The sequence below is a fragment of the Rhineura floridana genome, chromosome 4 (genome assembly GCF_030035675.1).
Source record: "Rhineura floridana isolate rRhiFlo1 chromosome 4, rRhiFlo1.hap2, whole genome shotgun sequence".
In the NCBI taxonomy this organism is placed as follows: Eukaryota; Metazoa; Chordata; class Lepidosauria; order Squamata; family Rhineuridae; genus Rhineura; species Rhineura floridana.
In genome coordinates, this window is record NC_084483.1 from 39,566,995 (window position 1) to 39,592,657 (window position 25,663).

General features: G+C 41.1%; 1 protein-coding gene across 4 annotated transcripts in view; it reads right to left on the reverse strand.

Annotated features, from left to right (window-relative positions):
* Positions 1-560: 560 nt before the first annotated feature.
* Positions 561-25,663, reverse strand: part of COLEC11 (collectin subfamily member 11) — a 39,958-nt gene continuing 14,855 nt past the window's right edge. For 3 of the 4 annotated variants that reach the window (XM_061622847.1, XM_061622846.1, XM_061622842.1), the window contains 5 exons: positions 24,507-24,578; positions 7,825-7,896; positions 6,033-6,086; positions 5,011-5,106; positions 561-4,862 (listed from right to left, as the gene is read on the reverse strand). In XM_061622847.1, coding sequence (XP_061478831.1) covers positions 4,453-4,862; positions 5,011-5,106; positions 6,033-6,086; positions 7,825-7,896; positions 24,507-24,578 — 704 coding nt within the window. In that variant the 3' untranslated portion in view covers positions 561-4,452. The remainder of the gene's footprint in view (positions 4,863-5,010; positions 5,107-6,032; positions 6,087-7,824; positions 7,897-24,506; positions 24,579-25,663) is intronic. The other variant, XM_061622843.1, reaches the window with a different exon arrangement.

The following is a 25,663-nucleotide window of genomic DNA, read 5'->3' on the forward strand; positions in this document are numbered from 1 at the left end:
TCTAACTTGAATCCTAAGATCATTTAACTTGAGGAAGTTGACAGAAGGAAGGTTTCCCATCCTGTTCTCCTCCATCCCTTGCAGCCAGCTGGGCCCCCACAAAAAGCCTCTCTGGTGGATTAGGATGGGGCACAGCATGACTGCAAGGGGAGGAAAGAATCCCCCCAAATGGGGTGGCAGTCCATAGAGGCTTTTCAGGGCCAGGAGGGGAACTTGCTTCCACAAACGTCTTCAATTTAGGCTGCAATCCAATACACACTTACCTGGGAGCAAGTCCCATTGAACCCAATGGAGCTTACTTCTGAGTAGACATGTATTGGATTACAGCCTTAACTTTTCTGATGCTCGAAGCCAGGGTAATTGTACATCTGCAGCCACTCAACACTATAATGGAGAAAGGCAGGCTATGTAGAATCAACCTTTGTATGCAGCAGAGATAAATTACCAGGATTCGCCTTGTTTTTTTTTAAAAAAATAGTAACATTAAATTACAGGGATTTTACCTCTTGTAGCAAGACGTTAGGAACAAGACAAAAGAAATTAGGCTCACAACAGTCATGTCCAAATAAAATTATTTATTTCCTTAAGTATAAAATGATGCCGTAATTTCAAAGGCCAATACTTTTTTTTTTAGAGCAAAATTACTACAAACAAAATCTCTTCTTTATCCATTCACTATAAATTAGTTATGCACCTGCATCTGTGTGGTACTAGGAAGCTTATTGGAAACACATGTGCTTGCTCTTACCTGGGTCACTTTCATTGAGGAGGACTTTATGGTGCTAGATTAAACGTAAATATTGAAAAGGCAACAGAAAATGTATGTCCTCAAACTTGAAATGTAGGGAACTAAATCAAGAGTTAGTTTCAAGTTACAGATATCCACTCAGTTTTTGTATTCCACAGCATACATTTAAAGCACTCTTACACCACTTTAACCATCATGAATCCTGGGAACTGCAGTTTGTTAAAGGTGCTGACCTCACAGAGGTACAATTCCCAGAACTCTTAACAAACTGCAGTTCCCAGAATTCTCCATGACTGTCAAAGAGGTGTAAGAGTGCTTTAAATGTATGGTGTGGATGTAGTTATTGGAATGTTTTAGTATCAAAACACCTATGTTATAGCTAATCCTGTATTTTTGCTTACATAGAAGAAACACAATCAATGTTGGCAAGATTAGTGCCGCAGTCTGATCCTCTATGTATGTACTTAGAAGCAGCTCCTGCTTTCTTCAATGGAACTTACTACCAGCTATGTGTAAGACTGCAGTTGTTCAGGCTATCAAGGGCCAACAGTCACTGTTTTGTGCATTCATTTTTATATCTCAATTATTTCTAATAAGCAGAACAGCAGAAAGCTTTAAAGTACAGATGGGGAATTTGTGGCCTTCCAGATATTGTTGGACTACAACTCCCATCATTCCTGATGTCTGGCCATGCTGGCTGGGGCTGATGGGACCTAGAGTCCAACAAAATCTGAATGAGAAAATGTTTCCTATCCCAATTTTAAATGCAACAAATGTCCATGAGAACAAAGCAAAGCAAGCCTAAAACAGAAGGATAATTGGTCACAGCAAGTACCCCAAAGTTTGGTATCTACTAAATAAGTAAACACACTTGTTTTTGCATAGGCAAGATTGGAAACATATTAAGTGAACTGCTGCCCTGTGCTGCAGTAAAGTTTTATGCCAGTGACTCAAAAGTCAAAAAGACATATTGGACTCAATCTTGTAATTCACCCATATTAACAAATTTATCTCTGTTTCATTCCAACACCAGCAATCTTGAGAAGCCAGCTGAATTAATAAAACTTTAAGTCTAGGACTTTTGTATCTGACTCCAGGTGGATTTGTTTGTGTAGATGAACTTGGAAATAAAATGCAAATTTAATTTTAATTTCACCTGTTTCATGTGCACCTTCCTTGATTTGTAGCCAGGCTAGAAGAAATTCAATTGGATTGAATCTATCATGGGATTAAGGCCTCAGTAAAAATAATTAAAGCTATAGAACTTCATGAAGGGCCAACCCATCAGGTATAATCAGCCTCATCCTCTTGCTGATGTAAATGAGTAACATTCATTAAGTTCATAGAGTCATTTTGCTTCCACAAAATCTTAGCTTTCATTTAGCAATATGCCTACAGTAACAAGGATGGATAAATGAGTTTTAAAACATTGTTTAGACTAAGAATGGCAACATTTTTTGTGAATTGCATGATAACTTACAGAGACATGCCTGGATTTTTAAAATTTTTTACAGCAAACATATATCTAAACAAAATTATGACAGCTATCAAGGAGACTATTCCATGCAAAATATCCCCCTGATTTTAATGGACCTGATTCATGTGGAATTCAAACTAGGATTATTGCCACTGGGGTTGCTTTAAGCCATAAAAGGCTGGAACTTGATTAACTTTGCTATATTATTATGGCCATCAGTCCTCAATGGTCAGATCCACTCTATGCCAAAGAGTACATAAGAAAAATATCTTCATGTTTTCAGTAAGTAATCTTGCATTTCATTTTGTTTCCAATATTTAAGTTTTAATCGATTAAACTCTGCCTAGACAGTTGAACTGCTTTAGTTCAGTGCAGTATACCCACTATAGCAAATGTGTAACAGAAGACCTAAGGAACTAGCTTGTTAAGATTCAGAAACTGATAAAGATTTGTTGTAAGAAATTTACCTTTTATAATTATGGACCAACACAGGACTTAATGTGAACAATAAAAGGGTGGTTTAAAAAACATAGAAATCATGGATATATGTCTTCAAAAAACAACATAAATGTAAAATCTACATTCCACTGTAGTTGTACATCTTCATTAATCTCAACAAACAACTCAATTTATATTTTCTGCCTAAAGACCTATAGGCCACAATCTATCGCAAAACTGAGTTTAAGTCCACTGATTTCAAGTGGTTTAGGTATGCCTAATTTTGTGTTGGATTATGGCCACATTTCTTTAAACCATGTCTCTATTAACTCTGTTCTTCCCTTCTGAAGGGTAACTATTGATATTTGAAATACCTAGATTATATTTACAGCTGTACAATGCTAATATTTCTAAAAATGCCACTATAAAAACTTTATCAACAAAAGTAATTAAGGTAGGTTTTGGAGAAGATTGACATCAGCAGTCCTTGTTATAGATCTTAATTACTAAGTTTGTCCATTAATTCCTCATTGCTATTCTTAACATATTTGATGTTCACATCTGCTTACTACCATCCAGGACTGTGTGCTGTTCTTTAATCAACTGGGAAGGTCTTCAGTGCAAGCCTTGTTGAAATGAATGAGTCTTGGAGGCATTCCTCACTGCATTGCAGAGGACTGAGCATGCCCCTTTTTTCTCCACAAGGAACATATCTTTATGTATGAAGCAACACAACTGAATGGGCGTTCCCCTCCCCTTTTTTGTGGAAGAAAAACTGCATGTACTGTGAACATCCATGTGCCTGGGTGTCAACATGGGGTGTGTACTTTATATATGAGGTCACATGCATGACCAATGGGAAGGAGTGCTCCTGCTCCACCATGGAAAGAGCAGCAGTGCCAGAATAACACATGGGACGGTGCTTTAATTTCAAAACAAAACAAACACAGCTGTGCTATGTGTGCACACAAAAATGGAATGGGGACGCTTGGCACACACCATGCCTGGATCTTGTAAGGTTTCACGCATGTACACACACACACACATACAGCAGCTTTGAGGTTTTCTGCACGATAGATATGCACATAATCAGAACTAAATGCATAAAAATAAATGTTGTGGTACATTTTTGGTGACTGAAGAACTTTGGAACACTGACAGAGATGAGGATATTCTGGGATATTTGTCCAGACTGCTATGAAGATTCCTGAAAGATTAGTACCTCATAAACAAGGTACTAACTTTCATACAAAGGTATGGTTCACATATACTGCTAAGCCACGGTTTAACTTAACTTTGGTTTGTTTGAACATGTGAACCCAACCCAGCAGACTAACCATCGTTTGTTTTCTGCCAACAAACCACAATGTGAACCCATGTTTTCTTTGCTGGGTTGCGAACCATGTTTTATTTTAACTATCATTTGCATTATGTCCAACCCCAACATCCTTACATAAGCATGGGGTGTTTTTTTTATCACCCTACCCCTAACGCTTATCAAGCTACAAATGCACAAAGCAAGAGCAGCTGGGAAGAAAGTCAATCTTTGGAGAAACAAAAGCTTCTGTGAGGTGATTTGTGGTTTATTGAATAAATCATGGTTAAAACAAACCAAGGCTTAGCATTATGTGCAAACACAGACAAAAAATGCATAAACAGCAGATGAGGATGATATTTGGACTGTACCAGTTATTCAGGTACATAAAAACATATAATGCAGACACATAGCCTAACTTTCACACAAGGTAGTATTCAAAAATGGAGCGGGGGGGGGGGGATCTGAGTATTTCTACACATTCTCTTTGTCAAATTCACAAACAAAATTCATTGTAATATGACAGGCAACATCATTCCAGCCCCCGGAGGCTATCATTTCTACACAGTCCTCATCATCGTAAGCATTATTTGGTTCGCCAGTGCTCCATTTGTTGAAGGTCTGCATTGGGGATCGGTCGGAGTACACAAAATTGCCTTCCTTCTCTAGGTCGTTAATGCCAATGAAAACTCTGCTGAGACCAGCTTGATTGATGTATGAAGCGATTAGGCTATTGGTGTTTTCATCCTTCGGCATGCTCAGTGTTCCTCCTCTTCCTTGGCAATAGAGCTGGGCATCCATATACCTCTTGTCTTCTTTCACCAGCAAGTATGTCTTATTATCTGTCTCACGCACACCAGCAACAGCTGCGGGGGAGGGCAGTGCTGAAAAGTGAGCACTCGCATTTCTATAAACCAACTTTTTGCACAGCATATAGAACAGGCACAATCAATCAATTATAAAGCAAGCAACATTCTTTTTGCATGCAACTCTTTATAAAGAAGGGAAGAATTTTCATATGGACGTTCTTACCTTTTTTAATGAACTTTAACTCAGTTGTCAGCAAGGTCACTTGGTTATCCATTTTACCAATGGCTGTTCGTAGCTGGCCACATTCACAAGGAATGCCTGCAGAAATCCATGTGCAAGTTACATATGGGTATTTGCATGACAGTCTTGTGTTGCTTGCTGGCCACTCAAAACAGTGCACATTTCACAACTTTTATCCATTAACTTACTACCCTCTTGCTCCAACCCTCTGGAGAATACCAATGAAGCTCCACTGTAGGTACTGAACCCCCAGACCTGCCTGAAGGCTCACACATACATGCAAGCCAGTTACTTATGTTCTCTCAAAGGGATCTCAGGGGGCTGGCTTGTACATCACAGTAAGCCACAGTAAGTAAGAAACCATCGTTTACTGTGAACAAGCTGAATGCTAGCATATGCTGCTTAATCATTCCCACTTTGTTCTGCCTTGCCTGGAGCCAGAACCAACCAACCACAAGGCTTGGCTTAGCATTGCATGCAAACCAGGGGTTGTGGCTTACTTTTCCCAAACAACCATGAGCAGCAAGCTATGAAATTCTTGGCAGTACTCAGACAGAGCCCAGAGTGTCTTGCAACCATTTATGATAATCACAGAAATACCTGCTGCAATTTATATCCATGCACAACTGGGTTCAAACTGAGATTCCACAATGTAATCCCATACATGGTGAGGAGAAGAAAAATGGCTGGTTCATATGCATTAACTGAACTTGAGAGAATGTTGTAGCAGTCCCAGCTACTTTTTTATTGGTAGACATTAACTTACAATAATAATAACAATAATAAATAGAGGTAACTTAGACCACTAAAGGCTGATTCACACAGGCATGTACATCACTCTCTCAAGTTCAGCGGTTAAGCCATATTATGGCACATACAACGTTGCTTAAACACTTATCTTGCAACACCTTCTTATACATATAAGAAACGTATACCATTTACATACTTTCACAGTTATTAAATAATGTAGGACATTCAAGTCAGTACTAATATGGTTGGTTTACCTGGATCTCCATTAGGACCAGGTGGGCCTATATCCCCGTTATCTCCTTTTTCTCCTGTGCAACGGAAAATAAAATTAAGCTTCTGAGCAGATAATGTCCAATAGAAACAGTAGCCTTGGTCTAACATTCTGCCACCAGAATACTAGCATACTATCTTAAGTATACTTTAAGGGGGATTCCAGTAATACTATTGAAATCAATGTAACTCCCACATAAAAGTGTTTCAGGAGCAGAATACACCAAATTTAGTTGTATGGCATGAAAATCGATCAGTCTCGTGAAGAAAATATTTTCCTGCCAATTGAGGATTTCATGCATCTGATGAGGTGCACTCTAGGCTTTCCCAACTTTTGGGTCCCCAGATACCACTGGACTACAACTCCCATCAGCTCCAGCCAGCATGGCTAATAGCCAGGAATTACGGGAACTGTAGTCCAGTGACATCTGGGGACCCAAAGGTTGGAAAAGCTGCTCTAGTCCACAAAAGTGTTTGCCATAATCAATTTGTTCTGTCTTGAAAGTTTTACAAGACTCTTTGTTACAGGTGCTAGCTTTCTTAACATAACTTATTAATTAACAACAATACTGTTGAGATATAACATTTCAAATGCATAAAGCAAACGCAGGCTTTCAGTTGTGGAACATTTGTTGTATCATTTTTATTTTATTTATTTATTAAATTTATATCCCACTATTTCTTCCAAAAGGAGCCTCCAAGCTGCATAACGCAGATCCAGATCAACACACCATGGCCAATCTATACCATTCCTAGAATTATCAGTCATTAGAAGGAGCACATATGTGCATGAATGGGTGTATAGCGATGACATGGGAGATATCAGCTACTTTAACAGAATAGGTATGTCTGCAAAATCAGTCTATACCTAAAAATCATATGATGCAAAAATGTATAATATCAGAGGCACTTCAGCAGCCCCATTCCAGATTTGGGGGGGGGGGAGGAAGCCTGCCCTCAGTGGGCTCCCCCAGAATTAAGCAGGCTCCCCAGCAGTGATGCTCCTGCAGTAGCTACCAGCCTCCTGCTTGCTCACAGGCTTACCTGGTGACAGCAGCGCTGTAATGGGCAGGGAGCTGATCAGTTCCTGTCCCATTACAGAGTTGCTGTTGCTGGGTAAGCCAACAAATGAGCGTAAGACACAGGAGTAGAGCAGCTCCCAGGATCCTCCTTTGAGGCTGGCTCACAAGTTTATCTAGTAATAGAGTTGTAATGGGCTCAGAGATGAAAAGCTGCTGACCAGGCAAGCTGCAAGTAGCAACCCTATGAGGGGGAAGATGGCAGTTTCAGCAGCACAACCACTGGGAAGGCCAAGTGGTAGCTGGGGCTGGGAGGCAAGGCATCAGTCCCAGTGGACGCTGCTTGCATGTGTGGGCCCCGGGAAATGCCTGAGTATGCCAAGTGCTGACACCTGGAGCCCCTGACAAAGCTAAAACTAAACAGCTTAAGGGCGTAACCCCTTGACTTATGCCTGGCTTAACCAATATACAATCTCTTTCTAGATACTGTTTTAATATGTAATGGTTAAAATAGTTCACATGTATTTTATTTAGCTGCAAGTTATAGTTTTTTCCAGTCTTCTGGACCCTGACAAATGTGAGGGAAATTCATATTTATTTGTCACTTCAGTCATCATGGTACGGTTTAATGATAGTAACAGTTAGTTTTCTCCTCTGTTTTGAAGAATGAACCTTAAAATAATTTAAACAACTTTTCAGAAAGAACAAATCAAGCCCATCAGATTTAAAACTTAACATATATTGGAAGAAAATATACCTTTTGAACCAATGGGACCAATTTTTCCATGTCGCCCTATGCTACCTTTTTGTCCTTTCTCCCCCATTTCTCCTAGGAAGAAAAATGCAAAAAGAAAATTAAAGACAATTTAAAAGCATGCAGTCTTTTTACATACCCTCAGTAGCTCTTCTGCCTTTATATAGCCTAAATATTTCTGTCCAGTAGCCAAACATGCAGAACTTCAGTCCTGAGGGACCTATTTCTTTCATAAATGACATAGCAACCAAAAGTATTGTACTGTGCAGAACTAAGGGCAGCATCCAACATAGCCATTCCATTACTGGAAGGATTTCCATTTGTGAAATAGAACTTCCCCTCCCTATCTTCTCCTCGTATGCCCCCCCACACCTTCCCCAAATCTGCTTCAGAAGGTTAGGGGGAAACCCAGAACAGATTTAGGGGACATGAGGGGAAAGGACTGGGAGAAGTTCCTTTGCACAACCAGAAGTCTTTGTGCTAATAGAACTACCTTGTTGGATACCACCCCATGAAATGAATTTTTAGCAAAATTCAAAATTTTATTAATTTTCATGTAAAAGATGCTTGGCAATATTTCAGATATAAATTACTAATCTTTTGCATTAAAACTAATGCTTTCAAGCAAAATTGGGCAAGATCCCAAGAGTAGATAGCCCTAAGCAGATAGTCAACTTCCCTAGCTTTAAGAAATGCCTATCAAAATGGTTTTGTATAGCTGAAATATACTTAGCAGTATCAGACATCAGGAAGGCCAAAGGCCCTTTCCTCATACTATGAGTACACTAAATGGTAAGATCATTGCTTAATTAAATAATATTGTGGAGGAAATCAAGTAAATATTAAAGAAATAACTGGTTGTCAGTTGCAGTTAGGGTTACCAGGTCGGTCTTTGGCTGGAGTCTCTGGTTTTTGGGGGGCCCCTCTGGCTCTCCAGGCCAGAGCTTGGAAAAGTTACTTTTTTGAACTACAATTCCCATAAGCCCCAGGCAGCATGGCCACTGGATTGGGCTGATGGGAGTTGTAGTTCAAAAAAGTAACTTTTCCATGCTCTGTCTCCAGCTAGCACCCCTTAATCTCCAGACTCTCAGCTTCAATTTAAAAAAAAAAATTAAGTTTCTAGGTGGTCTGGTTCCCGAGATATACACCAAAACGTGAACCACCACCCCGTGCGACTGTTAAATCTGTTTTACAGATGTTTAGAACAGCTCCTAGCTGTAACTACAACTCCCATCAGCCCAATCCAGTGGCCATGCTGGCTGGGGCTTATGGGAGTTGTAGTTTAAAAAAAGTAACTTGTTCAAGCTCTAGTTCTAACCCCGCCCTTTCAGGATTGTAGCCAATAAATGAAGCCAGGTTGTGACTTCTTGATCCAGGCATGCCTAAGCTTAATTTCAATGTCAGAAAATGGAGGCTTTCAGATTTTACAGTTTGTGTAAGTAATATGGCTTAAAGGTTTTTTTTCTCTTCTGTGCAAGAGTCAGACCCTAGGCTATGAAAGATGAAAGTATTTAATCCAATACTCCATTAGGACTTACTTTTGAGTAGACATGGTTAGGATTATATGGGGTGTATTTTTAGACCTCTGTGTGTGTGTGTGTCCTTTCCAACAACGCTGTGAGGTAGGGTTGGTGACTGGAAACCAAGGCAGCTCACAATAAGAAATAAATCACTTTAAAAACCAATAACCATCAAACAAGTATAAACAGTTGCAAAACAGCTTAAAGTGGCATGATTCCAAATTTTGGGTTGAGTGAATGAAGTTTATTTATTTATTATTTGATTTATATCCCGCCCTTCCTCCCAGTAGGAGCTCAGGGCGGCAAACAAATGCACTAAAAACACTTTAAAAATCATAAAAACAGACTTTAAAATATATTAAAACAAAACATCTTTAAAAACATTTTTTAAAGCTTTAAAAACATTTTTTTTAAAAGAAAAGGTTTAAAAACATATTAAAAAGCAATTCTAACGCAGACACAGACTGGGATAAGGTCTTAACTTAAAAGGCTTGTTAAAAGAACAAGTTCCTTATCACTTCAAGGTACAGTTTTCCCTGGTTAAGTAAGCCCCATTGAATACATTAGGACTTGCTTCTGAGTAACACATAGGATTGCACTATAAATATCTTTACAGGTTGTATAAATAATAAACATATTTGATAATACTTATATAAACATTTTGTCATATTGTGTCCCAATAAGTATCCGATTTCTCGCTATGGTTGTACAATACTTCCTTTACATTTTAAGTATGCCTTGGGGTGGTCATGGTCTCCATTGTTTTCATCCCGAGGGGCAGATAGGCTGAGAAATGGTGAGTAGTCCATGGTCACCCACTACAGTTTATAGCTCATTTTCATTTTGAAAAATTAATTAAAACAATTTACATGCAGGCAAAATTTATTAAGTGGATTCACACAATACGTTTACAGCATATCCAACTTGTATTTAAAGCGCACAACATCCCCTAAAGAATCCTGGGAAGTGTTGCTTCCCCCTCACAGTTATAGTTCTCACCGCTCTTAACAAACTGCAGTTCCCATGATTCTGTGGTGGGATTCATGTGCTTCAAATGGGTGTTGAATGTGCTTTGAATGAATGGTGTGGATCTGCCCTAGGTATGATGTGCATTCAAGAGTGAATTGAAAAGAACCATTTTAAAAGATACCTCTTACTCTTACTCATTTCTCAGACCTCTTTCTGTAGTAGGGTTGCCAGGTTCTTGGCCTGAGACTGATCCTGGCCTCCAATAGGTCTTCTATATCTTTAAAAGTTGTAGAGGGGGAAGGGAGAATTCCACCTTGTGGTTTTTCCCATTACAGAGTTGCAAGCACACCTGCACTTGGCTGACTTTCTCTTCTCCTAAAGATACAGGATCAGTCTCAGGCCATGGACCTGGCAACCCTATTCTGAAGTGAAGGGTCAAATCTGTAAAGAGGTTTGGAGCAGCCATGTTAAAAGATAAGGGCAGGGCATTCCAGGCAGGGGGTTGCCAACCCTGCTTGGATATGGATGTCTTTGCAGAGGAACCCTAGTCAAGGTTTACCAACAGCACAATCCAAACTATATCTACTAGAAGTCAGTTTTATTGAGTTCTATGGGGCTTAATCCCTTAGTAAGTATGTTTAGAATTGCAGCCTTCAGGAGCATCCATCTTTACTCCCCAAAGCTCCCATCTAACATCTCCACAACACTAAGCTCCTTTGTCCCTACAGTAGCCTTCTGGTGACTGGACTGGCCTGAAGGCAACCCATATTGCTGAAAGCAAGTAAACTAGATTAAATGTTCGCTACCCAGGCTCCATCTTTTAGCTAAGATTTCTATCTTAATTTCCAATCAGATTTTTTTTAATTGTATGCTCCAAGCAACTGTGATTGATGCTTAATGTATCATGCTTAATGACATCACTTGGGCCCGCCCCATGACATCACTTGGGCCCGCCCCTCAAATCTCAGGTTTTGGGTTGCTTCTGACCTGGCAACCCTAGTTGCAGTGATAATGCTTTTGGGTTACATAATATATCAGGTATAGAGCAATCCATAGGTTTTAGTTTTTCATATTGTTGTGTGCCACCCCAATCTCCGAGTGGTGAGATACCCAGGGGTCCCTGTGGTTGCCCAGGGTTTGGTTTCATTGGGAAGAAGGTCAGTGGAGACTGTGGTGTCTTTATGAAATATGGTTTATTTATTTACACACATTCCCAACCTGAGCGTAAGATGGAGGCGTTCAAGGCATCAGCAGTCCAATATCCAGCTTTTCCATCAGGGTTACAGGAGGCACCCCAAAGCCATGGTGCAGAGAGCCAGTCTCTCTGCCTGCCTCCAGTCCCCAGCCTTTTTTCAGACACAGCTAAAAACACAAGCCTCTCCTCGTCCCCAGGAGAGGTGGGGGGAGGCTCTCCTGAAGAATTTTAATGACAAAAGGATCTCCCTGGCTCATTCACCAGTTGATGGGCACCTGATAGACCCATTAACCCACCTGGCCACTCTATTAGGTACTAGCACAGATGTAATATTGAACCCTATTTAAAGTTAAAAAGGGTAGATGGAGGGTTCTACCCCAGAAGGAGGGAAGTGTGCATTCTGAGGGAATGACTACCAATTTGCAAACTATAGTTTGCAGAAACATTACATATGCATTGGACTGTTCAGATTAAAAATAAGAAAACCTTTAGGAAAGGGGGGAGGGAATGGTGACCCAAATTTAAAAAGAGCACACTATGGATATTTATATAACTGCTCCAGACAAAATGAAGCAGTCTTTATAGTGGGGCAACATCAATTTAACCAAAGTTTAGGTAAAACATTTAAGCCTGAGATGTGACAAACTAAATTCACCATATGCTGTTGCAGCAGGAGTTGTAATCTATCAACAATACCCCAAGGCATTATGTAGACCTAAGGCACAATTGCCTACTAAAATAAGCTCAAGCCCCACTGGAATGAATAGGATATACCCTCACAATAGCAGGTCTGAGACTGCATCCTTTGCATTTCATCTGTGCTATACAGACTACTGCATGGCTCAACATTTTCTCTATGCATTTAAAGCCTTTGTTAATGTGTGCGTGACAGCCACGGATATGCCCTCAAGTAGATGCCACAAAATGACTATTGGAACCTCAGAGCGAGGAACAAGAAGGTTTTTCCATTTTAATGGCAATGCTATATAGCACTTTACAACAGAGTTGCGGCAAAATCAGCCCCTTAAAAATTGGCTGCCTCAGCAAATTCTAATCAGTAAGAGATAAATATGCACATTACAGCACAAATCAGATATAAATATTATCAACAACACTTCAGCATCTGGCTCTCTGTTTTGTTATTGGCCCAGGCTTTCTATTATGTATGCAACAGAAATTCATTCCTTGCGTGCGTGCCTTTAAGATATATTATTCCACAGCACCCAAAATGAGTAGAAAAAGGAAAACCACTGATTGTTTTGTGTAGGTTCCATTTTTTAAAAAGCATGCACTACTATACAAGTAGCCAGAGACTAGGTCACTGTTTGGTTCCTAAACTCTTCCGCCCCAGACCACTTGAAGATTGCTGAGGGTATTTGTGGACTACTTAATGATTTTTCTGCCTGTTGTAGCCATTGTAATGTGTTGTGCTAGATGCTGTATGATTTTAATTGTATTTTTATTGCTGCTTTTCTTTATTATGTTCTATTTTATTGTATTACAATTTGCATTTCATAGAATTCAGATTGTAATACAGGATACGATAAAAGAAAGAAGCAATAAAAATACAATTAAAAATCAACAAGAATCCTTAATGCAGACATGTCTTGGACCACCTGAATGAAGCTTGTGGAGCACTGGTGGGAAGCTTTGGGAATCTCTTGTCAACTGCATAGCTGGACTTAGTTTACACAAGTAGCCTAAGAAGAGTCTCCGCATGGTCAGAAGCTTCCAGCAGGCTATAGCATCTATTCTGACAGTTCTACAGGCACCTGGTGAGCCAGATTCCAGGAACTGCCATTTCAATCATGCATTTTCTCTCCAGTGCTTCAGGGAGAACACTAGTAGTGGCAGAATGTAACTGATAAGTGGAAAGTACAAATAGAGGGCAGGAATGGGATTTTCCACTTGACAGTAACACCTGTCAGACCCGATAGCTACTACAGTGATCTGGAGGCTTCTGAATATGTTGACGCTCTTTTGCAGTCTCCAGCTGTTTTACAGTGCAATCCTGTACACATCTACTCAGATGTATGGGACTTATTCCCAAATAAGCATGTACAGGATTGCAGCCTTAGGCCCTGGTTCAGCCTGATAAAATAGTGAAAAGGACATCTAACAAATGCTCAGGCATTGCTGACCAGTTTGTACCATATTATATGTCTCTATTTCACGATCAATGGCTGACAGAGCTAATTTTTAAGTGGCTCATTTTGTGTAAAGTGATATATAGCATTTGTCATTAAAACTGTAAAACCATCATGGTTCCTTGCTGTGAGGTACCAATATTCATTTTGTGGCATCATCATGAGGGCACATTGGAGGCTGTTGTACATTCCACATTAACACAGAAACTACACACAACAGTCTTCTGTGGCTAGATAACAGAAGCAACAGACTCATCAGCCATCTTTTCTGAACATAGCATGAAGCTCTTGGCCACAAATGGAAAAATTTGAATGATCTTCTACCATATAAAACATATTACAGGATGAGTTACATGTAGGAAAATGGGAGCTCTTACAACCGATGCAACGAAGTAATCACTTCATTCAACACAATATTAGGCTATGGAAAGGGCTTGGTGCATTGGACCATAAGCCAATATATTTGCAGCTAACATGATCCTTGCAAGACCTTTGCTTAGAAACATTCCCCCCCCTTCACTTTCTAAAAAAAAAAAACACATATAGGAAAATCTTGCTTGAATAAAAGTTCTGTTCAACCTGAGAGTTTGCATCCTGTATTCTGAACTTTGTTTGGCCCTAGTAAAGGACCTGTTGTTTTTTTTACTGGTCCTGTGTTTTCTGATCCTTGAGGTTCACTGAAGTCTTTGGTCTCAAAATAAAGCACTTTAAATCAGTATCACTTTGCAATAGAGGAATTTAACCCTAGATAGCTCTACTGGCAAGCTGAAGTGTGCAATAGAAATTGAAAGAGAGATCTCCTGTCCTTATAAGCTTTGCCTCTCAGAGGGCCACCTAACAGCTTCTACATTGGAACTTCATGAAGAAACAACCTTCACTCTCAGGAGTAGTAGCCAACAGGTTCCTACAGGCATATCAAGGGCAAAGATCTGAAGATGGTACACTACAAATGGATAGCAAACTCCAGAGGGTCCTGATGGCAGGACATGGAGCATGGAATTGTGGGTGAACTTTGTTAGAGCATCATAGTATTTTAGAGTTGGAAGAGACCTTGGAATCCACCACCCTAACTTTCTCGCTTCCTACTTCCCACCCAAGAGGATTTTATAGGAAGGAATGGAAGGTAAGCAGAAGAGCTAAGAAGCTACAGGGAGCGGCAGTGGGCCTCCTACTGGGGCATGGGCTTTGGCAGGTGCCTAGAGATGACAACCCCTGATGTCAGCCCTGTCTCCAATCATGAAATAGATGCTGCATTTTAAACAGTGCCATTTTTTGAAAGGATCTATCTGTGTTTCACTCAGTGGTTTGTGGGTTTTTTAATGCTACACCTGTGGCAGAATATAATGGAGGCTTTCACTACTGGTCGACAGAACCAAATTTCTGGTCAACACTGGAAGTCTGCTCACTGTTTTTCAAAACTCCTGCTTCTGCTCCTCACAATTCTAGAAACATCTTTGGCTTGTCCACTTAAAAAGCAAACTGTTGTTTTTTTATTTTCAAGTAAGAAATTTCTTAAGGTAGACAAATTTTAAAAGAAGAAAAATAAAATATAACCTGCCACTATCACCTTTGAGATCAAATCACGTATATAAAGCATACAAGAAATTCAGATCAGAGCCACATGAAAGTGGTCGTAATTCCTCAATAAATGTAAATTGAGGACTACTTACCAGGCTTAGGAGATACTAATCTACTGTTAGGAACCTCAGTATACTCCAGCAAAGATGATCAAGACATTAAGAAATCAGCTGGACAAGCTTGGCCTCTGCCCATTCTAACCTGGTCAGTAAACTTTTCCACCATCACCAAAACAAGCCAGAGATTAATATACTGATTGTTATCAGTTCTCCAATATCTGGCTATCACAGGATTGGCTGCAATGTAGCATGCACGTTCTTGTGTAGTAGGAAGGATACAGTCACAAAATAGTTGTTTTGATTGGTACCAGAAGAAAACAGAAAAATGTGAAACCATGTCGAATCAGAAAAGTATTTGCTATCCATAGAAGGTTTTGGAAGGAGAAGAGAGGAATAGATTGCCAGGTCAAGAGCAGTATAAATTAAAGAGAAATTGGAAACTAAGAGATTAGAAGAGAAGCAGTACATCACAAGCCTGAACCCCTGGACTTCTCTTAGCGGGTCTTTAATAAGCTGTTTCAGGCTGAAATTAAACAGGCATGTATCTAGCCCATAAATATAACATGATATATAAACACAATTAATTTGCTCTCTGTGACTTAATGCCCTTTCTTGTAAACACCATACAGTACAGGACATTCATCAGTGGTAGGCAGGAAAAGGAAGTCTGTGTGCCCTACTCAGACATGACATTTTCACTTATCTCAAAACCCAAGAAACTCTTTGGCTTTGATTTTCTCACACATTGGACCTCCCACTCCAAGGAGCATTCTTAAATTCCATTCCTGTCAAAAGGACCAAGTAACGTATGACAAAGTAAAGGGCCATACTTGGTTTCTCTCTCTGACTCTTTGCATATGATTTAATGCACCTTACAAAATTCCGACACCAAGACCATTTCTTTATAGGAAACCACATAGAACTCCTATGTAGATGGTCAAATGAGACAGTAACACATTTGGGTTTCTTGTGGGTACACCCGTTTGGGAGGGCACAATTGGCCATAGCTTTCTAGTATGTGCACTGCACATCTATGTAAAGGAAAAGTCCACTGGTAACAGTGGAGGCTGGCACATAAGGGCTAAGGGAACTGCCCCACCAACCTCAGTCTGCCCCCAGCTGCTTGTCTTCTTGCTTACAACCAATCCAGGAGAGGCACTGCCATTCAGCTTCCTCCTCCTTAGCATCAGTGCCCCTTGTAGAACTCAGCAGGAAGGAGGATGGGGACAAAACTATAATTGATTGGCTCTGCCTGTTGTTGGCTCTGTCTCTGCCTACTGTTGGTCTCCCTGCCTTCTGCCCTACCATTTCCAGTGAGCACCAGCCACCACTGACTGGCAATAACGCTGCAGATGGAATAAACATTAAAGCATAGCCAAAGGTAGGGCTACTTCACTTGTTAAAATGTTACTTTAGATCAGGAACAGGGAATCTGTGGCTCTCTAGATAATGCTGGACTACAACACCCATGTTCCCTGGCCATTGGTCATGCTGGCCAGAGTTGGAGTCTCCACAAGGCCTGGAAGGCCACAGGTTCCCCACCCCTGCTGTAGGTTGTCAGAGGTGCTGATCACACACAATGGACTTTTTCTTTACATACATGTGCAGTGCACATACTAGAAAGCCTCCCAACTGTGGCCTCCAAAGGTAGTTTACTTCTGGCGAGAAACTGAAATGTGTAGTTCTCATTTGACTATCTCTACACACAGATTTCGTGTGATTTCCTGCCACACTGCAGGAACTTTGTAAGGCGTGACTTCACTGTGTATTGAATCATGCATAAAGAGACATACAGAGTGGTTCCCAACTTGGGGGCCATGACCTCCAGGGGGGCTGTGAAGTAATCCAGAGGGGGCTGCGAACAGTAAAGAAATGAATTATTTATTAAAAATTGTTAACAGTCTTCACGATCTGTATGCTGCCTGCTTGCCATTGCCACTGCTAATGACACCTCCCCCGTGCTCCAAATGAGAGGGGAGGACTTTGCTGAAGTGCCAGAACGTCTTTCAGGCATGCTGAGGGCAGGCATCTGCCTATACTACACATGGCAGATGCCAAAGGACACTGAGGGTGGAACTACCAGGAAGAGGAATTACTATCCCAACTCCCATCTCCTTGTACTGCCGCTGCTGATGACGCCCTGACTCAGAACGAGAGGAGAGGGCTTTTCATGAAGCAAAAAAGCAAGGCTGCAAGGAAAGGCTGATTTCCCCCTTCCTTCCTGACAGCCAGCCTGCCTACCTTTCTTGACTCCTTCTTAGCTGCCACCTCCTTTTAAAAATTATTCTTATTTGTAAGGCCACCTAGATCTTGCCTTTGGCCCAGATGGAGCCAAGGAGCAGTGAGGAAGCTCAGGACTTGCTTGCTCCCTATCTCTGCTAAGCATGTGTGCCAGTGTCTCCCCTTTCTTCCACCTACATTCTGCGCCCCCAACCTCTCTCTCCAGGAAGCTGTAGCAGTTGAGGGTTTCCCCCTTTCCACATGCCCAAACACATGCATGCCTGCAGATGCTTGCAGGAGGGGCAGGTGTGTTTGTGTGAGTGTGCGCTGATCTGTCTTCTGCTCCACTCTCATTCCCCAAGTGCACACTAACCAAGTTATCCGTTTGGATGATCATCTCAAGACTTAAAAGCACTAACCCCCCTCCCTCAACCTATCCACCCTTTTGTCCTCACAATCTAGCATCCCCACCACTACTACCACATTGCTGCTTCTTGATGATGATGATTTTTAAAAAGCTCAGCAGGTTGGCTGAGGCTGGAGACCACATTCTGCAGCTGAAATGTATTTATTTAATTATTATTGCATTTATATACCACCTTTCCTCCAAGTTGCTCAAGATGGTGCATATGGTCCCCCCCCCTTTCCATTTTATCCTTACACCAACCTGTGCGATAGATCAGGCTGAGAGACTGTGTCTGGTCCAAGGTCACCCAATGGGCTTCATGGCTGGGTGGGGATTTGAACCTAGATTTTAGCCTAACACTGTAACCCACTGGTATTGGGAGACAGGACTGTACGTTTTCAGAGTGCCGGGGAGGGGGGGGGATCCCAATTTGATTGGACCTTTGCATTAAGAAAAGAAAGCAACACCTCCCTGTCTGCAGGGAGCTTTTTATGGAAAGAGATATTTGGAAATGTGATTTTGCCATGCACCACTTTTTCAATTAATAGAGACTAAAAATTACAATTAGCAGGGGGGGAGGGGAATCATGAAATTTTTTGAGCTTACAAAGGGGCTCCTGTACTCATAAAGGTTGGGAACCACTGATATAGAGGAAGTCTTAAAAAGTATGCTTCTTTGTTTTGACATATATTACTTAGTGGCAAACTTTTGGGCTGTAAAAGAAATAGCAAGAAAAAGAGCCACATGTAAGAAAATAATATTGATGTTGTGAGATTATATTAACTTGGTAATAATAGTCATTATCAATACCTTCAATATGTCAATATGCCATGTACATGCTAGAGCACCCTGTTAATTACAACGATGATATAACATCATCACAGTTGAACATTACACAGTCTAAGATCTGGATTCATGGCACCTCATGACCAAAACCCAATTTGGTATGTAATAAACTGAGATTCACATCTGTTGGTACTTTGCAAAACAGAAGAACCAGAAGAGAGAACCCCTAAAGGTGCACTGAACTTATACTTATTCAGCCCAATATGTTTTGATTAAAATCTTCAGCATGGACATTGTCAAGCAAAACAGTATGCTATGTTTTCTATGTGGGTTATTACAAGTGTGATTCATTGCAGAATGAGACACATTGTTTATGACCATCAAATTATTTGCAGTATAACAAGCTGTGTGAATTTGTACTCTCACTGATAGGTTAATATATATGCATTCAGCATGTTTTCTCCTGCCCTCCCATGTTACTAGATATTATTTAGAACTCCAATGTCAAGCAGAATACTAGAGAATATTTGTGCTTCTCTGGGTCTAAGGAAATAGACTGCAAAGTATTACAATACAACAGGATAGGCAGTTGAGCAGACAGCCTTTTGTTGGAAAATAAACAAATATCTGGATGGCAAAGAGGCACACAATTTTTTTGCTAGCTAGCATCTTTTTGGCTACTGCAGACTATTAGACCAGTTGGATGCTTTTGAGGTAGGAGTGGCATCAGCACCTGGCATTTTTGGACCGCTGCCAGGATACCAACACCCTCACAAGGTGCACAGATTATGCCTGCCCTAGAGGCCTCCTTTTTTCCCCTGGCCCAGCACTCCAAGCAGCAGCAGGTGCCTGGATCTAGTCAGCCTTTTAGTAAATCTCTGTTCCAATATGTGGTGACAAAGGAGAGGGTCTTCTCCATAGTGAAGGGGGCACCATGGCACCCACAAAGGCCTTCTGTCATGCCCCCAGCAGGTAGTCCAGAATCTGAGGTTTCGAACTAGATAAAAGTTTCCTAAGCCGTCACACAGCATCGCCTATAAAGCCCTAAACAGCTTAGGACCTAGATATTTGATGGAGCACCTCTCTCAATATTGTTCTGCCCAGGCATTAAGATCTTCTAGGGAGGGGAGTTCCTAGTGTCCCACCTTTAGGAACCATACAATATGGACAAAGGAGAAGGTCTCCTTCATAGTGCAGGGGGCACCATGGAGCATGTGAAGGCCTTCTGTCATGCCCCCAGCAGGTAGTCCAGAATCTAAACTTTCTAACTATATAATACTTTCCTAAGCTGCAACACAGCATCACATAGGGGGTGGGGCAGGGCAACAGAGCAGCAAGCAAGGCAAGGGTGTGAGGGAAGCAAGGATGGCTGGCGGGGCATTGGGTGACCAAACGAGCAGGATGGCTGGGTTGTAGGGTGACTGAGGTGAGTGGGTGGTTGTGAGGTGGCCCAGCGGGCAAGCAGCTAGGGGAGGGCAAGCAGCCAGGGGGCAAGTGGGCATGGCAGCAACCTGGGCAGAAGGCAGGCAAAAGCCCTAGGTGGGGAGGCACCCTGACGGCACTTTTGTTCAGGGGATGTGGCAGTGCGGGGCAGCAATGCAATGCAGGAACAGGCGAGGAGTGTTAGGAGCTCCATGGTGACTGGCGTGCACCAACGCCTGGAGGAAATGGAGGAATTGTGAATGGGGGTTGGCAAACAGAGTGGGGTGCCTGGGGGGTGTTTGCGAGTGCCTGGGGGCGCATTTGTGAGTGTGCTTGGGGATGTCTGGGAGTGTGTATCTGGGGATGGGGTGGCAAGCTAAGCCATTTTTTTTAAAGCCTCTGGCTCTCCTAAAAAGAAAGTTATGGTACCTTTGTAAGCAATTTCTGTGAAATGAACTGGCCTGAGTGTTCCTGCCTGTCAGTTTTATTAGCCAATGACTGAAGTCAGAGCTATGATTGATAAGTGAGTTGTTTGGATGCCATGCAATAGGAATCTCTTGGGTCCTAAAAAAGCTGCTGTTTTGCTCATCCTTTTAGTGCACTTTTTCTGCTTCTGTCTTTTTTTCTAGTCCTTCAAATCTCCATAGTTTGCCCTTTCTTTTTCCTAGCAACCAGGATGCATCTTTCCTGTCATGGGTTCACCTGAGACCAGGTAGTGCCTAGAAATTATTTTCTGCAAATACTACTACACAAAAAGTGTGGGTGAATGTTAAAAACTCCCCCTGCCCCCAAAAGACAAATGTGGAGCTAAAGACCAGGGACTCATTAAGAATTCACTATATAGGTAACTTACAGTAGAAGGCAGACAAGTCTCTTTTTATTTAATGGTGCTTACTTCCAGGTAAGTGGGTACAGGATGGCAGCCTGAGCTTTGGTTTAAGGTTGTCATTGGGGGAAAACAGGGTTTTTGTGACTTTAACAGGTGTGTGGCAGGCAGAAATTTAACAGCTCAAGCCTTTTCTAGTATGGAATGGGAAAAAGCTTCAGCATGACTACTCATGTTATGCCACAACCCAATGGCAGCCATTTTGTGACTGCTGCCCCAAGCATTCTGGGGTACCCTCTGGTCTAAAAAGGTTGGCAACCCCCGCCATAGTGGCACCCCAAGTGCAGAATACCTTCTCCTCATAACTTAGTTTTGGTACCTGGTTCAGGCCTGGCTTTTTTCTTAGGCATTTATGGATGGTTAATTATGCTATAAGGGATGGGGAACCATTTTAGCTTGAGGGCCACATTCTCTTCTAAACATCCTTCCTTGTATGCCAGTGGTAAGCAGGGACAGAGAAAAATGTAGTCAGAGCGACCAATATAAATTTCATCTTTGCACAGGATAGTTTTCAAGCGCATGCACCTCTCTATCCACCATCCAGACAAGCAAAAGTTCAAGGACACATTCCAGTCTAGCAAAAACACCCAGAGTGTGAGGGAGAACCAATGCGGGGTGTGGCCTGGTGAGAGTCCTAAGGGCCAGATAAAGAGACCTGGAGGGCCAAATTTGTCCTCTAGGACTGAGTTTTCCTACCCCTGTACTATGCAACAATGAGGGAACCAGAAGTTCTCTGTTTTAAAATTGCTGCTATTTAATGTTTTATTTGCTTTTTAAAAAAACAAGATTGCTTTACATGTATTCATGTTTAAAAAGCATTTTTCATGTGCAACAAAATCAACAAATAGATTTGACAGGTAAGTATAACATTAATAGGTAAGATAGTCAGAGGCAGAGTCAACTATTTCTGTCTCAGTTCCTGCAAAAGTATTTGCTGTTGCCATGGTGAGCTACTTGTTAGTATATGTTTTGGTTGGGGGGAAAAATTGTCGTAGCTTCTCTGAAACCAAATGCCCTGTTTAGTGTTTTGTTTTTTAATAGCTCTTTCCAGGCCTCTCTCAAATAAGAGCTCCCAGTGCTCTAAGTCCAGAACAAAGGTCAATTAAAAGTGGTTTTAAAAAAAAGTTTCTAGTGTATAATAATTCCCTCATAACATTTCTTTACAATGAAAATAACCTCTTATATGTCTTTTTTATAATACAACAAAGAGCCAAAGGATGTTAGAACTTACAGGCCTGGCACAAAAGCAATTACAGAAATGCTTGTAAATCCCAAAGCATCAGTATAAACATAAAATGTTGCCAAAACAGCAGAGGAATTGCTTTCACACAGCTCAGCCCTTGTCACACGATACTTAACATCATGGGCTCAAACCATTTCTACCCCAAAATACAGACAGTTCACTTTGGCTGCTTCCTGAATGTGGAAAATACCATTCCTTAGCGAAATGTGGTATTACAAGAAAGCAGGGTCTTGCTGGACCTGCCCAAGAGTTCATCTAGCCCAGAATCCTGTTCCCAACAGTGGCAAAGCAAATGCTTCCAAGAAATCGACAAGCAGGGCTGCCTCCTGTTGTTTGTTCTTAGCAACCGGTATACAGACTGCCTTTCACCATCAGCCTTGTATTTAGCTATCATGACAAACAGACATTATTTTCATATGCTCCATGAAAAAAAATGGAGATGGAATTTAATTGTATCCAAAGGAACAAAGATTCCTTCCAAGAGAAATTGACATCATTTTCACATTATCTTATGGCTTCTATAGGTATAGCTAGCAGCACTCCCATTAGGAATGGAAAACGGGCATGGAACTGCGCGGTTTTGATTACATCACAGAGTATGGAGTTATAATGCCAAGAAAACTTAGACAAGGGAACTGTTAAGTTCCTGGCTCTCAGTTCTTTCATTTCCTGCTGCTATGAATCTTTCCTTCTCTTTTGCAGAAGACTGTTCCCAATATTAGTGAGCTGAAGTGAAGGGGGGGATTGTCTTCTCTGCAAATTGCCAGCACAAGGAGCCATTTCTGAATTGGGATCATAGCAAAGAACAAAGGGGTTGAAAACCCCTCTATACCCCGCTCACTCTATGTTCCAAATCCAGATGTCCTACCCACCTACCCAAATCCCATGCTGGCAATGTGTGTATAAAACCCTGCATTTAAAGGCACAGATACAGAGGTGTGGTGGCTCTAATATGATGCAGTAAAGGACTACAACTTTTTATCTCTGCACCCCTTTCCTTTGTGTGGTATTCCTCCCTTCTGCTTTCTGATGTCCTTACCTTGTTATCTTTCTTCATTTATTTCATTTCCTATTAGCAAAATGGAAATATGGTCCTTTCCCTCATCTCAGCCAGCTGGCTTTGCTCTGCCTTTGTCTCTCTCAGCCTATGTTGCCTCAACTGCCCTCTGCCCTCATACCCCAGCTGCCTTTACCCACTTCTGATTCTCCCTCATTTCCCCAAAGCTCACCCTGCCCATGTCTCCTCACTTTGCCTCTCCTCCTTATTCCTTTTAAAGTTTTCCGTCTTTGCCAAATAAGTTTCCTGTTTGTTTCCTGAGCATACTAATGGCTGCCACTGCAAGATGCTTTATAATTATCTCCCTTCTAATAGCTGGGTACACAATTCCCTTAAAAATATAAGAGCCCTGTTCAAGCAGACCAAGGGTCCACCTAGCTTAGCATTCTGTTTCCAATAGTGTCCAGCCCAGCTGTCCCTTGGAAGATCACAAAACAGGGCACACTTGTTCTTAATACTGCAAGAACTGGCTTAGGCCCCAACAGAAAACAGATGGTTTAACTAGGCCGCCTGTGGTGATTTTGCCAGTGCGTTGGCACTAGAAAAAAGCAGCACAGAGATTACCACCCTCCTTTGGCAACCTGAAAGTGTCATTTATGTTGATTCAGTATAACTCACAATACCAAAGTCCTTTGTTTACAACAGCAGAAGCCAACATGGTGCTCTCCAGATGTTTTGGACTACAACTCCCATCTTTCCTAGCTGTTGGTCATACTGCTTTGGGCTGATGCGAGTTGTAGCCCAAAACATCTGGAGGGCACCACATTAGTCACCCCTAATGTAGCATCATTCCAAATGAGTGCTGTAAGTGAATCACTAGGAGAAAAAAGAAAGAATTGTCACAGAACAGATACTATGCTGTGAAGCAGCCTGTTTCCTATTTTTAGCCACTAGAGATCAGTAAATTAAAATATATCAGTATTCTAACACTCTTCATTGCAAATCTCAACCAGCATGCCAGAAGGTCCAATAAAGCTATCTGAAACAAGCTCTGCACCTGAGGTATGGGTTAAAAAGTCAAGAAGCTGCTAGGATTTCATTGGCCTACACACCTATATGTGCAGCTATAGCATCAAGATCCATGCAGAAAAATACGACCAGAAAGCTTGATGTAAAATATTAGCTACTACTCATCTCTCGGGAATATACAGTTTGGTGAAGAGTAACCCCTTTAATCTCCCTCTTTAAAAGACTGACCTTTTTCTCCTGGAGGTCCAACTCGTCCTGGGCGGCCTGGAGCACCTTTCTCCCCCTTTTCTCCAACTTCCCCTATTTTGTAGTGAAAGTAAAATAAAATAAAAAACAACATGCTAAATTTTTAATATGAGCAAGCATTCTGATTTGTAGTGAAAATTACAACAGATAATACCAGCGGGTGACAGCTAGTCATAGTACAGATCCACATTTTGTCTATTGATATCAGTGGGTCTACTCTGAGTATGACTACTGGTAGATATCACCCAATGTAATTTGGGAGGCAGTATCTCCATGTATGTAGACATAAGAGGAACCTTGCTCACAGGTGACCGTTGCTTGTGTTTGATCAGCAACCTCAGCTTTTGAACTCTTCCATCTTTTAAGCTTTCAGAAACTGGAGAAGGATTTTCCATAGAAAGAGAGGCGTTAAACAGATATAAAGAAACTTAGGTCTCTGCCCTAAGGTACTTACACTGTAGTTTGACAATGGGAAGAGGACACAGATAAAAGGAGAGATTGCCAAGGTAGGTGTAAAAGAAGAATAGTGAACAAATTAGGGATAGGATCTGTTAGCCAGTTCGAAAGCATTCCGTTGACCTAACACGCTGGCATCAATTTGAGTTCATTCTCTATCTGCTAGCCACTGCTTTTACCAATCCATTTATTTCCACTTGGAAAGAATATCAATATTAATATTGATTTTTTTAAGCAAATACAGGTTTTGAAGGAAATATTGATATTTTCAAATGTATTTAAATTAGCTTTCTTACAATCAATATTTTAAAGGTGGATTTAAAAAAAAAAAGTCTGATTTTTTTTGAGACCACCCTCATCATTAACTTCCTTTTGGTGGGATGTGTACCCTGCTTTTTAATTCTATTATTCTGCTTTCTGGTATCTTTCTATTTTATATATAAAGCTTGTTGCTGAATGTACTCTTTTTCTATTTCATATAGAGTGACATGTTTATTGTGCTTTGATTGTTGGTTGTTACATTTACTAGAAATCTCAATAAAACACTATTCACACACACAAAAAGTCTGCTTTCAAAAATAGTTGCGGAATTCACTGTATTAAAATCTGATCCTCCACAACTGAGAATACGCAAATTAATGGAAAATTCTGTACCAAATCCGAATTGAGCAGAATTCTAGCAC